Source organism: Littorina saxatilis, linkage group LG16 (assembly GCF_037325665.1).
Source record: "Littorina saxatilis isolate snail1 linkage group LG16, US_GU_Lsax_2.0, whole genome shotgun sequence".
Taxonomy (NCBI): domain Eukaryota; kingdom Metazoa; phylum Mollusca; class Gastropoda; order Littorinimorpha; family Littorinidae; genus Littorina; species Littorina saxatilis.
This window is the reverse complement of record NC_090260.1, coordinates 9,228,169-9,242,494: the sequence shown is the minus strand read 5'-3', so window position 1 is coordinate 9,242,494 and position 14,326 is coordinate 9,228,169. Positions and strand designations below refer to the sequence as shown.

General features: G+C 42.9%; 1 protein-coding gene across 1 annotated transcript in view; it reads right to left on the bottom strand.

Annotated features, from left to right (window-relative positions):
- LOC138949842 (zinc finger protein 420-like) overlaps window positions 1-9,786 on the bottom strand; it is a 34,624-nt gene extending 24,838 nt beyond the window's left edge. The window contains exons 1-5 of the mRNA XM_070321620.1: window positions 9,741-9,786; window positions 8,078-8,178; window positions 7,009-7,077; window positions 3,283-3,366; window positions 1,598-1,695 (exon numbers count right to left, since the gene is read on the bottom strand). Of these exons, the coding sequence (XP_070177721.1) occupies window positions 1,598-1,695; window positions 3,283-3,366; window positions 7,009-7,077; window positions 8,078-8,178; window positions 9,741-9,772 (384 nt within the window). The 5' untranslated portion in view covers window positions 9,773-9,786. The remainder of the gene's footprint in view (window positions 1-1,597; window positions 1,696-3,282; window positions 3,367-7,008; window positions 7,078-8,077; window positions 8,179-9,740) is intronic.
- Window positions 9,787-14,326: the final 4,540 nt, after the last annotated feature.

Below are 14,326 nucleotides of genomic sequence, written 5' to 3'. Positions count from 1 at the left end.
AATTGTAATCCAGTCACCCATTGGACGCAGGGGGCCGATAGGGCGCACCAAAATGACCCAGTTTTTGCCATGAGAGTTGGTTCCCCTGTCATATCTGAGAGAGGAAACACTTCCTGCACCGGGGTCAGTGACCGACTTTAACTGAGTGAAAATATGTGTGCTCTGTGTGTGCGGCCAGATCAAAGGCATTGTGATAGCTGGGTGGCCTTGTTTATAGACACGACCTTCTTCCCAGGGGTCAATGACCCAGTTTTTGCCATGAGAGGTGGTTCCCCTGTCATATCTGAGAGAGGAAACACTTCCTGCACCGGGGTCAGTGACCGAGTTTAACAGAGTGGAAATTTGTGTGTGCGGCCAGATCAAAGGCAGGGCAGTACCTAGTAGCTGAAACATGCATTATCACAAGTGGTTTGACTGGTACTCAAGCGGTCTCTTTGATTTTTTTTCGTATTTCATACACCGATTAGGCGCTTCGTTATACAAGACGCAGGGGTCGAACTCGAGGAAAAAAGTCGCGCCTTATGACCCGGAAAGTACGGTACCATGCATGTCAACCCTTATGATTTACACGTGATATACCATGCAGCACAAAAAACCATTTATAAATGTCCTGCCATAACATAATCAGGGTTTAACCTGGGAGAAAAAGGCGATGGGACATTTGTCCCCCTCAACCAAATTCCAATGGGACATAGTCGAAGGCAAGAAACGCCAAAGAGGCCTGTACGCGTTTTTCTCCAATGATGCAAAATGGTGCAATATATATTGTGCCAAATAAGCCCCTATATCGTATTATCCATACATGTATGTGTGTGTGTGTGTGTGTTTGTGTGTGTGTAATCCGATGTAAAGTGTACATTTTGTGGCGTAGTGGTACGTAATCTCAATGTGCCCTTTGACGCACTGAAGGGAATTGTGATGTGACATTTTCAGATTTAATGCGCCAATGGCACAGGGCGCACTAGTAAATGTAACCCTGCATAATACATCGACACTATAGGCCATCACAGATAACAGAAATGCAGATAGGTCAAATCAGTAATGAAATAAACCTTGTTTTCAAGTCTTCAGCCTAAATTTCACTTAACACTCACAAGAAATAACTTGACACCAAGAATTTGGACTTGTAGGAATGATATTTAGAAGAATGGAGAAGAAAACGAACAGCGGATGCCCCATTGTTAGGCCAACAACAAAAATTGTCTGTTTCTGGTAACATGGCTAAAAAAAATAGGGTCGGTAGGTAGGGATTTTTTAAAAAAAATTTTTTTTTACCCCAAATGTAGACCAATAAAACTAACTTTAAAAATCGCGCAAAGAGACTGGATTCACTATACATAGAGACAAGACACTCAACACATTTACAAATCGTCAGCGGACTTTCGTTTTCACACGTTTTTGTTGTTCATTTTCTCACCCTGTCCTTTACCACCACAAAAAACAATAAAAAAATTTGAGTTTGGAAAAAAAAAGTTTAGGGTCGGCGCCGAAATTTAGGGTCGGTCGGGTGACCAGAAACAGACAATTTTTTTTTTTTGCCTTATCTTTTCATCAGGTTTGCGCAATTTCCCTCCCAGCAACACTGTAGCACACTCACCAGTGTGGAACCTGCAGGCTGCACATACTGATACTGGTTCAGGTGAATGATTTCACCTTGGCGTTCCGATACTGGTACAACCATGGTAGGGGTAGGACCTGAAATGAAAAATGGATGAATTCAAACGAGGAAGAAAATTAAGGAGGTTGGATGGAGATGGTGAATGGACGGGGAATGAAGGAGGGGAAGAGGAGAGTAGAGCAAACGAAGAGTTTAATTTTCAAGCCGCAGATACTAGTAGGGTATTAAACAGTATTTTTTTGTTCAGCATTTTACTTGTAAAATTCAGACAATACTACTACTAGATATGGAATCAGGAAGCGGTTTAACATACTGACTGACAGTGACATTTTGCCTGACAGATTGTTACCTTGCTAACATTATGCGAGCGCTCAGTACCACACTTTATTTCACTGGTTGTCGTGACAAAACGACCCACTTCTGTGCCAGCCAAAATAAAAACACAAAAAAAGAGAACAAGTTCCTTGTTTTCGATTCCCCAACTGACCGGATCATTTCCTCCTGACCCTATAACTTTTCGTTTTTGACCCTTCAACATACTTTTTAATTGATAAAAGGACAAAATTCAATATTGAAAACTTGCAAGGAAAGTTACTCTTCTCCGCCATCCAGGGGACACAGTACGCGCCATCCAGGGGACACAGTACGCGCCATCCAGGGGACACAGTACGCACCATCCAGGGGACACAGTACGCACCATCCAGGGGACACAGTACGCACCATCCAGGGGACACAGTACGCACCATCCAGGGGACACAGTACGCGCCATCCAGGGGACACAGTACGCACCATCCAGGGGACACAGTACGCACCATCCAGGGGACACAGTACGCACCATCCAGGGGACACAGTACGCACCATCCAGGGGACACAGTACGCACCATCCAGGGGACACAGTACGCGCCATCCAGGGGACACAGTACGCACCATCCAGGGGACACAGTACGCACCATCCAGGGGACACAGTACGCGCCATCCAGGGGTCACAGTACGCACCATCCAGGGGACACAGTACGCGCCATCCAGGGGACACAGTACGCGCCATCCAGGGGACACAGTACGCGCAGATTTTGGCCAACAAAAAGCCACATATGCCTGTTTAAAATCAAAATCAAACTTCAATCAACAGAAAAAAAAGGAACCGACCTTCTGACTTTAATGTGATGGAGCTTGTCATCGGAAACATTTTTTTTTGGGGGGGGGGGGGGGGGGGAGGGGCTTATTAAACTCAAATAGCGGTTGGGAAACTTCTTCTTCTGCGTTCATGGGCTGAAACTCCCATGTTCACTCATTTTTTTGCACGAGAGGATTTGTACGTGTATGACCGTTTTTACCCCGCCATTTAGGCAGCCATATGCTGCTTTCGGAGGAAGCATGCTGGGTATGTTCGTGTTTCTATAACCCACAGAACTCTGACATGGATTACAGGATCTTTTCCGTGCGCACTTGGTCTTATGCTTGCGTGTACACACGAAGGGGGATAAGGCACTGGCAGGTCGGAACATAAATTGACCTGGGAGATCGGTAAAATCTCCACTCTTAACCCACCAGGCAGCAGCGGCCGGGATTTGAACCCATGACCTCCCGATTAGGAGGCCGGTGTCTTACCACTAGGCCACTGCATCCGGTCGGGAAACTGCCAATCACCATCACTGGTTACCCACCTGTCAAGTGTTGTGATGGTTGCGCTTGCATGAAGTTGGTCGGCGGCATGGTGTTCTGAAGTATCTGTACAGGGGTAGTCACACCTGAAAACACAGCCACTGTCAGTGTCAACATTATAGAATAAAAACACAGCCACTGTCACTGTCAACATTATAGAATCAAAACACAGCCACTGTCAGTGTCAACATTATAGAATCAAAACACAGCCACTGTCACCATTATAGAATAAAAACACAGCCACTGTCAGTGTCAACATTATAGAATCAAAACACAGCCACTGTCAGTGTCAACATTATAGAATCAAAACACAGCCACTGTCACTGTCAACATTATAGAATCAAAACACAGCCACTGTCACTGTCAACATTATAGAATCAAAACACAGCCACTGTCAACATTATAGAATCAAAACACAACCACTGTCACTGTCAACATTATAGAATCAAAACACAACCACTGTCACTGTCAACATTATAGAATCAAAACACAGCCACTGTCACTGTCAACATTATAGAATCAAAACCAGGCATGGGAATTGAACATTGTAAAAAAGGCTGAAAATGTATAACTGAAGACGCAAAGCGTCAAGTCGACGGCGCAAAGCTCCTAGCCTTACTAGGGGGGTCCGGGGGCATGCCCCCCCGGAAAATTTTTTCTCCAAAGAACCCAGATGGTGCAATCTGGTGTCATCTGAGCTCCAAGTTTGCCATTAAATTCTGTTTTTAGAATCAGAGTTTTTAGTACAAAAATGTACCAATTTTTGCTTTTTTGAAGAAAAAAAATATATACATGTATTATATAATAATAATAATAATAATAAGAACATTTATATAGCGCTAAATCAAAAACTTTCGTTAAAAAGGCTTGCTCTAAGCGCTTGACATCTAAACTAAAACGTCATTCACACTCTTTACAATGATGTACAAGAACTGGTTTAATATGGTTTAAATTTAAAAAAAAATTGATCTGTTGAGAAAAACAGGACAATGTAACTTGTAACACAATCTGTGCAATCTGGTTTACTTTCAAACATAAAAGTTCAATAACTGAGGCGGGCGGTAGCAATGCGTGAACAAAGTACGGAAAGTTTTCGCGGGCTTTTGCGCAAAGGCCAAATTAACCGGTGTTTTTGTGTGTGCCTCACCCCTTTATTTTTTCGGCGGACACTTTTGCATTTTCGGCGGAACAAAAAAAAAAATCGGCGGAAATCCGCCGTTCGGCGGACAATTCCCATGCCTGCAAAACACAGCCACTGTCAGTGTCAACATTATAGAATCAAAACACAGCCACTGTCATTGTCAACCTTATAGAATCAAAACACAGCCACTGTCACTGTCAACATTATAGAATCAAAACACAACCACTGTCAGTGTCAACATTATAGAATCAAAACACAGCTACTGTCAACATTATAGAATCAAAACACAGCCACTGTCACTGTCAACATTATAGAATCAAAACACAGCCACTGTCACTGTCAACCTTATAGAATCAAAACACAGCCACTGTCACTGTCAACATTATAGAATCAAAACACTGTCACTGTCAACATTATAGAATCAAAACACAGCCACTGTCACTGTCAACATTATAGAATCAAAACACAGCCACTGTCACTGTCAACATTATAGAATCAAAACACTGTCACTGTCAACATTATAGAATCAAAACACAGCCACTGTCACTGTCAACATTATAGAATCAAAACACAGCCACTGTCAGTGTCAACATTATAGAATCAAAACACAGCTACTGTCAACATTATAGAATCAAAACACAACCACTGTCACTGTCAACATTATAGAATCAAAACACAGCTAATGTCAACATTATAGAATCAAAACACAGCTACTGTCAGAGTCAACATTATAGAATCAAAACACAGCCACTGTCACTGTCAACATTATAGAATCAAAACACAGCCACTGTCAGTGTCAACATTATAGAATAAAAACACAGCCACTGTCACTGTCAACATTATAGAATCAAAACACAGCCACTGTCAGTGTCAACATTATAGAATCAAAACACAGCCACTGTCATTGTCAACCTTATAGAATCAAAACACAGCCACTGTCACTGTCAACATTATAGAATCAAAACACTGTCAGTGTCAACATTATAGAATCAAAACACAGCCACTGTCACTGTCAACATTATAGAATCAAAACACAGCCACTGTCACTGTCAACATTATAGAATCAAAACACTGTCAGTGTCAACATTATAGAATCAAAACACAGCCACTGTCACTGTCAACATTATAGAATCAAAACACAGCTACTGTCACTGTCAACATTATAGAATCAAAACACAGCCACTGTCACTGTCAACATTCAGGCCTGGGAATTAAAAATTGTAAAAAAGGCGGAAAATTTATAACTGAAGACGCGAAGCGTCAAGTCGACGGCGCGAAGCGCCTAGCCTTACTAGGGGGGTCCGGGGGCATGCCCCCCCGGAAATTTTTTTTATCCAAAGAACCCAGATGGTGCAATCTGGTGTCATCTGAGCTCCAAGTTTGCCATTAAATTCTGTTTTTAGAATCAGAGTTTTTAGTAAAAAAATGTACCAATTTTTGCTTTTTTGAAAAACAAAACAAAAAAACATGTATTATTATATGGTTTAAATTTGTAAAAAAATTTATCTGTTGAGACAAACAGGAAAATGTAACTTGTAACACAATCTGTGCAATCTGGTTTACTTTCAAACATAAAAGTTCAATAACTGAGGCGGGCGGTAGCAGTGCGTGAACAAAGTACGGAAAGTTTTCGCGGACTTTTGCGCAAAGGCCAAAGTAACCGGTGCTTTTTTTGTGTGCCTCCCCCCTTTATTTTTTCGGCGGACACTTTTGCATTTTCGGCGGAACAAAAAAAAAATTCGGCGGAAATCCGCCATTCGGCGGACAATTCCCATGCCTGAACATTATAGAATCAAAACACAGCCACTGTCACTGTCAACATTATAGAATCAAAACACAAACAGGCATCAGTTTTTTAGCCAATGACACATTAATATATGTATTTGATCAAAAATTAACATGAAGGTAATAGCTACTTACCTAAGGAATATGAACTTATTCAGGGAAAAAACACATCACTTGGCAACAGAAATATGAAGACAAATACATGCGCCAACTACCGTTGCACACTAGCCGTTCACCGATACACCAGTCCCTATCTTTCTCGCTCTGGATACACTCGTCTTAAGTTTCAGATATAAAATTTATCATAAAAACTGAAGTCAATAATTTCTAAGCAAAAAAAAAACCCACAACAGCAACCAGTTTTGGTTAATTCGTCATCGAAATTTTTGTCCCACTCACAGTCGCTGACTTCTTCAGGATGACGGCATGTGATGTACTGTGTATTGTATTACAGATAATAGTTTGAGAAATTCAAGTTTTACGCCTTCACGGCAACGCCATTATCCTGGCATGTGGCCTGGTTTTACCCCGACTTTAGATGAGATACACAAGTGTATGCGTGTTTAGGTGTATCACTATCACAGGCGTGTTTAGGTGTATCACTATCACAGTATCAGCAATTTGCACACATGGCAGAATGACCAAGGTCTTTTACGTGCCCCTGTGGTGACACGGGGGTTGGACATGGATGCCGTCTCTGGGTCTGCACATAAAGTTGACCCGTGTCCGCCCTGGCCCGGATTCGAACCCAAGACAATAATTTGTGAATAAAAATGTAGCAGTACGTGTTGAAGGCACAGACCTGTGTCAACCGTGTGAACGGCCTGGGCCCCCCGGTACGTCTGGAACAGGTGGAGAGCAAAGCGCTCATCTGGAACACACACACATCAGGGATTGGATTATGTATTAATTCAGTGTTTCAAGGAAACCCCAACTAGAATACTGAAACTAAATTAAAATGGTTCACATTTATTCAAGTTTTATTCAATAGAAGTTTCCTGCCCAAAGACTAACTTTAATTCTGACATTTTCTTATGCAAATTGCATTGATCAAAGTTCTGGTGGGTGTTTTTTTGCAGCAACAACAAAAATAAAATGATAGGAGTCAAAAACATTAAACAACAAATCACAACACTTTTTAATTTGTCATGAGCTTGCTAGTACTTCGTTACTCACAGTCGACGTTTTGTTTTCTGTTCAAGGTGAGAAAACGTACGTGAGACAGTGACAAAAGGTCAGGTGTCATGTCTACTGTCCCGAATGACACACGATTGCTGACATTTCACCATTGCCAAAAGAATAAACAAATAAGAAATAGGTAGAACATGAATGTGAAAACTGACTTTGATTGTTGATCAGTATGTTCTATACCACTAACAAATAATCTACTTACGCATAGCTGTTTGGCAAATGTATGTTGCATGGGACACACTGACATGAAAGTGGAAGATGTTTTCCCTCTAGAGAAACTACATATCAAGTTACAATTTTTGTGCTCTTCCATTCCAGTTGGCAATCAATTGTTAACGCATGTTATTAGAAAAAATAGAACGAAAACAGATTAGATAGAATGAAAAATGTACTGGTGATGTCATTTGGGACATACTGACATGAAAACGTCACCTTTTGTCATTGTCTCACTTGCCTTTAAACTTTAAATCTGGAAAATGTTGCCTTTGGAAAAGAGTTAATGAGAACAGAGACCTTGAGGAGAAAAAGTGAGAACTTATGGGACACTTCATTAAACAAATCTGGTGCCCTTTACAAAAGAAACAAACATAATTATCTTTCTGCTTAGTTAGTTACAGTTTGTTAATTACTGTACCCATTTTTTTATGAACTACATATAATATTATATAATATTATATTACCTCTGCAGGCTCTTTCCAAGTCGGGCTGATTGAGAGGTACCGTCACTCTTTCTCCATCCACTGTGATATCAATCGGCATCAGATTCTCTGAATAGGCCAACCTGTCAACAAAATCATAACATTAAAGTTCTTAGGCCAAACAAAAAAATAGTCTGTTTACGGTATCCCGACCGACCCTATTTTTTTGCGCGACCCTAGAGGGTTTTTTGGCATTTGGGGAAAAAAAGAAAAAAAATCTTTGTTTTGGGGCAAAATATGGTTTTTTTGAAGGAAAAAAAATTAAAAACAAAAATCTCGACCTACCGATCCTATTTTTTTTTTTATTTTTTTTTTGTGCCTATGTTACCGTAAAGAGACTTTTTTTGTTGTGCCTTATAGTGCCACAAATGATCTGAACTTTATACTTACAATCAGAACACTGTGGATCACAGTGTTCAAACAAATCGTTCTGCCTTGCTAATAGTAATACTGGTGCTACTGCTAGTTATAAAGTGTTCTGTAACTTCCCTCAGTACAAAACGTTCTGCCTTGCTAATACTGGTGCTACTGCTAGTAATAAAGTGTTCTGTAACTTCCCTCAGTAAAAAACGTTCTGCCTTGCTAATACTGGTGCTACTGCTAGTAATAAAGCTTATAAGCTCGCTGAAAGACAAACCCTACAGTGAACGGCTGGCCACTTTGAAGCTACCTTGTCTAGAGCATCGTCGCAAGAGGGGGGACATGATTGAAGTCTACAAGTACCTTCATGGTTTCTACAAGACAGAGCGGCCACAGTTCTCTTTCTTCGCTGGAAGAGACACCCGAGGCAGTACCCTGAAGCTAAGCAAGCCCCGCTACAGACTCAATGTCCGAGGCAACTTCTTCAGCGAGAGAGTTGTGAACACGTGGAATAGCCTGCCAGACCAGGTCGTGACTGCACCATCTGTGAACGCCTGGCCAGGTTGGACGCCCACTGGAAAGATCTCCCCTCTGTGTTTGATCCTGAGTGCTACTAGTAACTAGGCTGATCCCACCATGCATGCCAAAGTTGCTAAAGTTACTACGAAAACGACCACAGAAGGATGAACAGGCCTAATTGTACAAGTACAAGTACAAAGTGTTCTGTAACTTCCCTCAGTAAAAAACAAACAAACAAACAAACCAAAAAACACAGATACCAAAAAAACACATATGCAATCCTCGTATTTTACAGATATTTCTCGCATTCCTTTAGCCTTTAATGCGAAAAGATCAATACATATGTTGGTTAGGTATCAGATAACTGTTAGGGTATATTTTGTTCAAAAGACACATAGACGAGGAAACTGACATTCAGTGGATCAGTGGTTTTACACTTTGCACAAAAGTGACGTGAAGTCGATTGAACAAAATCACCTGCCCCTGTAATCAAATTGGAAATTTCAAAAACATTAACAGGACGCCCGATCGAACACAACAAACCTCTTCACACTCAAGAGGCTGCACAAATAAACATTACGATCGAGTCGGTCGCCATTGTTTGTTCCACTGGGCCACATTACGTTCCCCGCCACCAACACATCCACCAAAACCCACAGTGATTGAGTCACGTCATGCAGTCAAACCAACATTTTATCAAAAGATCAAAACTAAAAATGCTCTCTGCAACTGTTAGCAGCAATAAATGAGATGGCGTCAAACTTACACTGGCGCTGAGGTGTATGCTTCGCTCGACATCTTGTTGCTCAATGGCGTTTCTGACCCCATACCGATTTGGGACGCATTGGAACAGGAATGTATCGAAACAACAATATATATGGAGTCGTTTTTCCGGCAGTGTGGAGGAGTACCAAACAGATATTTATATTCTTTTTCTTTTTCTTTTTTTCAAATTTCTTGTTGTTATTTTACACATGGCACTCGCCCTAACTTGAAGAGGGACGTATTTACTCAGTATGGCTAAACCGCAACTATGACTGATACAAACCCAGACTCATGCCGCATTAAATTTTACAGAATCAGCATGGCCGTCTTCTCTTCTTCTCGTTCCGCGTGTCTTCTAACAGAATCAGTGAGAGTAAGAACGTATTATGCATCAATATAGTTGTCAGGCATGAAAATTCTCCGTATTTTCCGTATTTTCCGTATTTTTGAAAAAAATAAACCGTATTTTTTTTTATTTTCCGTATTTTTCCTTTTTTTTTTTTTTCCCAGTCATAGTTATAGTAAAATAGTTTTGGGGCCATGTTTGAATCCAATTTTAAAGCTCAGATAGCCCCAGATTGCACCAAATTGCACCCTTGAAGTCTTGGCGCTTCGCGCCTGCGAAACTTGGCGCTACGCACCTGCGAAACTTGGCGCTACGCGCCTTCGAATTTTGTTTTCAGTATTTTTTTTTTTTCAGTTTTCATGCCTGGTTGTGTTATAGAAGACGCGACAGGAGAAGTTTAATTCATTGGGTAGTGTTAAAATCACAGTGGGTGTAAGACAGCGGTTAGTTAAATAGAGAATAAAATGCGAAACGTGACCATGACGAGCGCAATGACTTGAACACAATGACACAGAAGCATTGCAACGACTCGTATACACACAATGAAGCTTTAATTACTACATAATTCGCACAATGTAGCTTTGCTTCATATATAGTTCATGCTTGTCATGTGTGACTTTTCCAGCGTTTGGAAATTGCTGGAAAATATTAACCAGATGAGGTACTTCAAAACAATAGATTCGTGGAGGACATTTAATTAAATGCTAAAATGGCTGGGTTTTTTTAATTTTTTTTTTTTTAATATTTTTTTTTACGTACCTTAACTGGTTCATCTTTTACAGACAACAAAGTTACGACAGCCGTGGCCGCGCGACCGTTGTGCGTTTCTTTTGCCTCTTACTGTACCTACACTAGTTTTACCCAATCTGAATCAGGAATATCATGCATTGGCTAACTGGAAACTATTGGGGGGGGGGGGGGGCGGGGAAGAGGGGCGGGAGTTGGGGGCCGAGAGGGAAGGGAGGGGGGGGGGGGGGGGTAGACCATAGGCATAGAACACTTTATTATCTCAACGAGGGGAAACTCAGGTGTGGTATATCAGTACAGCATTACAATATACAACGTGGAACGTAAGAACATAAATAATATATCGAGGAGCAAATAGTCCACTCATAAAAGTCAAGATTAGGACGACAATATCAAAACAAATCTCTCTCTCTCTCTCTCTCTCTCTCTCTCTCTCTCTCTCTCTCTCTCTCTCTCTCTCTCTCTCTCTCTCTCTCTCTCTCCTACTCTGGCACCACCCTCTCACTCTGGCACCACCCTCTCACTCTGGCACCACCCTCTCACTCTGCCGGGCACCACCCCACTTACCCTGACACCACCCCTCTCACTCTGGCACCACCCCTCTCACTCTGGCACCACCCTCTCACTCTGCCGGGCACCACCCCTTTTACTATGGCACAACCTCTCTCACTCTGGCACAACCTCTCTCACTCTGGCACAACCCCTCTTACTCGGGCACCACCCGTCTCACTCTGGCACCACCCTCTCACTCTGGCACCACCCGTCTCCCTCTGGCACCACCCCTCTGACTCTGGCACCACCCCTCTCATTCTGGCACCACCCCTCTCACTCTGGCACCACCCCTCTCACTCTGGCACCACCCCTCTCACTCTGGCACAACCTCTCTCACTCTGGCACAACCCCTCTCACTCTGACACCACCCCTCTTACTCTGGCACCACCCCTCTCACTCTGGCATCACCCCTCTTACTCTGGCACCACCCCTCTTACTATGGCACCACCCGTCTCACTCTGGCACCACCACACTTACTCTGGCACCACCCCTCTCACTCTGGCACCACCCCTCTCACTCTGGCACCACCCCTCTCACTCTGGCACCACCCCTCTTACTCTGGCACCACCCCTCTCACTCTGGCACCACCCGCTCACTCTGGCACCACTCCTCTTACTCTGGCACCACCCCTCTTATTCTGGCACCACCCCTCTCACTCTGGCACCACCCCACCTACTCTGGCACCACCCCCTCACTCTGGCACCACCCCTCTTACTCTGGAACCACCCCTCTCACTCTGGAACCACCCCTCTTACTCTGGAACCACCCCTCTTACTCTGGCACCACCCCTCTCCCTCGGGCACCACCCGTCTCACTCTGGCACCACCCTTTTTACTCTGGCACCACCCCTCTTACTCTGGCACCATCCCTCTTACTCTGGTACCACCCCTCTTACTCTGGCACCACCCCTCTCACTCTGGCACCACCCCTGCAACTCTGGCACCACCCTTTTTACTCTGACACCACCCCTCTTACTCTGGCACCATCCCTCTTACTCTGGTACCACCCCTCTCACTCTGCCTGCGTCAGTGCAATAAGCTCCCGCACTGCCGTCATTGTCTCGCGGGGTGACGTCACACTGACCATGGACTGGACCTTCAGAAGCGTCACCAAGGGTTACTTCTCTATGGCTGACATCAAATGACAATGATTAAGCATGGCTGGGAACAGTTTACCGTTAACAATTCATTCCCAGGGGAATGATTTTTTTTATCATACAAACACACACACACACAAAGTAAAGAAAATGTATAAAATAACACTTGCACAAAAATATTCAGTATGAACGCAAGAACCGTGAAAGCCTGAATGACCTATACATATGGCAACATTTCATTGGAAGTTTCCACGTTGGTTTTGAGATGGACAAATAAAATGAGACATTGTTCATCCTCGCTTGTACTTGGATGAAAAACTATCATGGCAAACCAAAATACACCCTACAAGATCAATGCCAATACCCAATATACAAATACCATTTCTCCAATTAAGATATTCACTGTGGAGCAGCCACTGATAACATTTCAGTAACACATTATCACAACAAACATTCCAAAATAGGTCATGTGCTTGTTATTGATTGGACAGATTGAATTAGCCTACCCAACTCTTTTTGGTATGTCATAATATTCTAAATTCTGTATCATAAAGTCTCTCCCATTGATTGTCCTCCTTTTGTTCACAAGTGTTTCAAAATACTCTGAAATTATTACAGGCAAAATATCAGCGAAATCTATTGCTTTCTTTTTTTTCAATTGGTGTCCGATCTCATTAACTATTTATTGGAAAGAGAGCCACCCACCGTCGTCGCCAACAGCGAAGACCGACTGATATAAGGTAATATAGAGTGATATAGTGATATAGAGCGATAGGCTATATAGCATGATATAGGGTGATATATAGGGTGATATAGAGTGATATAGTGATATATAGCGTGATATAGCGTGGTATACAGTGACCTATCGATCGTTTCAATCGCCTGATGAGTAGGAGGCGCTTATTAGGCCACAGACCCCTATGCCACAGGCGCGCGAATTGAAGTGTAAATGTCCTGTATTTGGCCGCAGGCTTATCACTGATTTTGTTTCATGAGCGTTCATTTTGAATTAGAGGGACAAGTCAAGGGAGTGTCTGAGGTTTTATGAATGGAGATCAAACTATAAACAGCAAAACTCACAAACACACACACACACACACACACACACACACACACACACGCGCGCGCACGAACGCACGAACACACACACATTAACAAACTACATGGACACAAAGAGCCGTGTTAGTGGGTTGAAACTGCGGCGGGATTGTGGGGAAAGGGAGCATCTCGTTACTCCCCGTATCGTTACTCCCCCGGTTCGTTACTCCCCCGGCTTGTTACTAACCCTAACCCTAAGGGGGAGTAACGAGCCGGGGGAGTACCGAGCTGGGGGAGTAACGAGCTGATCCCGTGGGGAAAGACGACAATCTTTACTTGGAAATCCGATTCGTTCCGTAAACTTCATTAGCATACAAGGGACATAACTCAGTGGCGGACTGTTGACTGATAGAGTTATTTGAAAACACTGTCTGTGAAATTGACCAGAAGCACGTCACGTGCAGTGCCTCTGCCTCACTAACCACCGCTTCCGGAAAGGTCAATGCATACATAATTAGCTAGCACCAACAATCCGTGTCCTGCCCTTTAAAAATGACAAATGAGATGACAGTTGAGGGAGCCAGAACAAGAGGCACAAGTTCGGGCATCAGCCATTGTTCAAACGGAATCGGAAACACAACTTTAGGTGCAGACGATGACAGAACTTTGTTTGTGAGAAGCTTATGAACGTATAACGCGTCACGGTTACACACAAATACCGTCCTGTGTTTTTTTTTACTGGGAAATTCACAAATAGCCCATCGATCTCGACTTCTGATTGTTCCTTTTTGGGGCGCTCCCAGTGTTT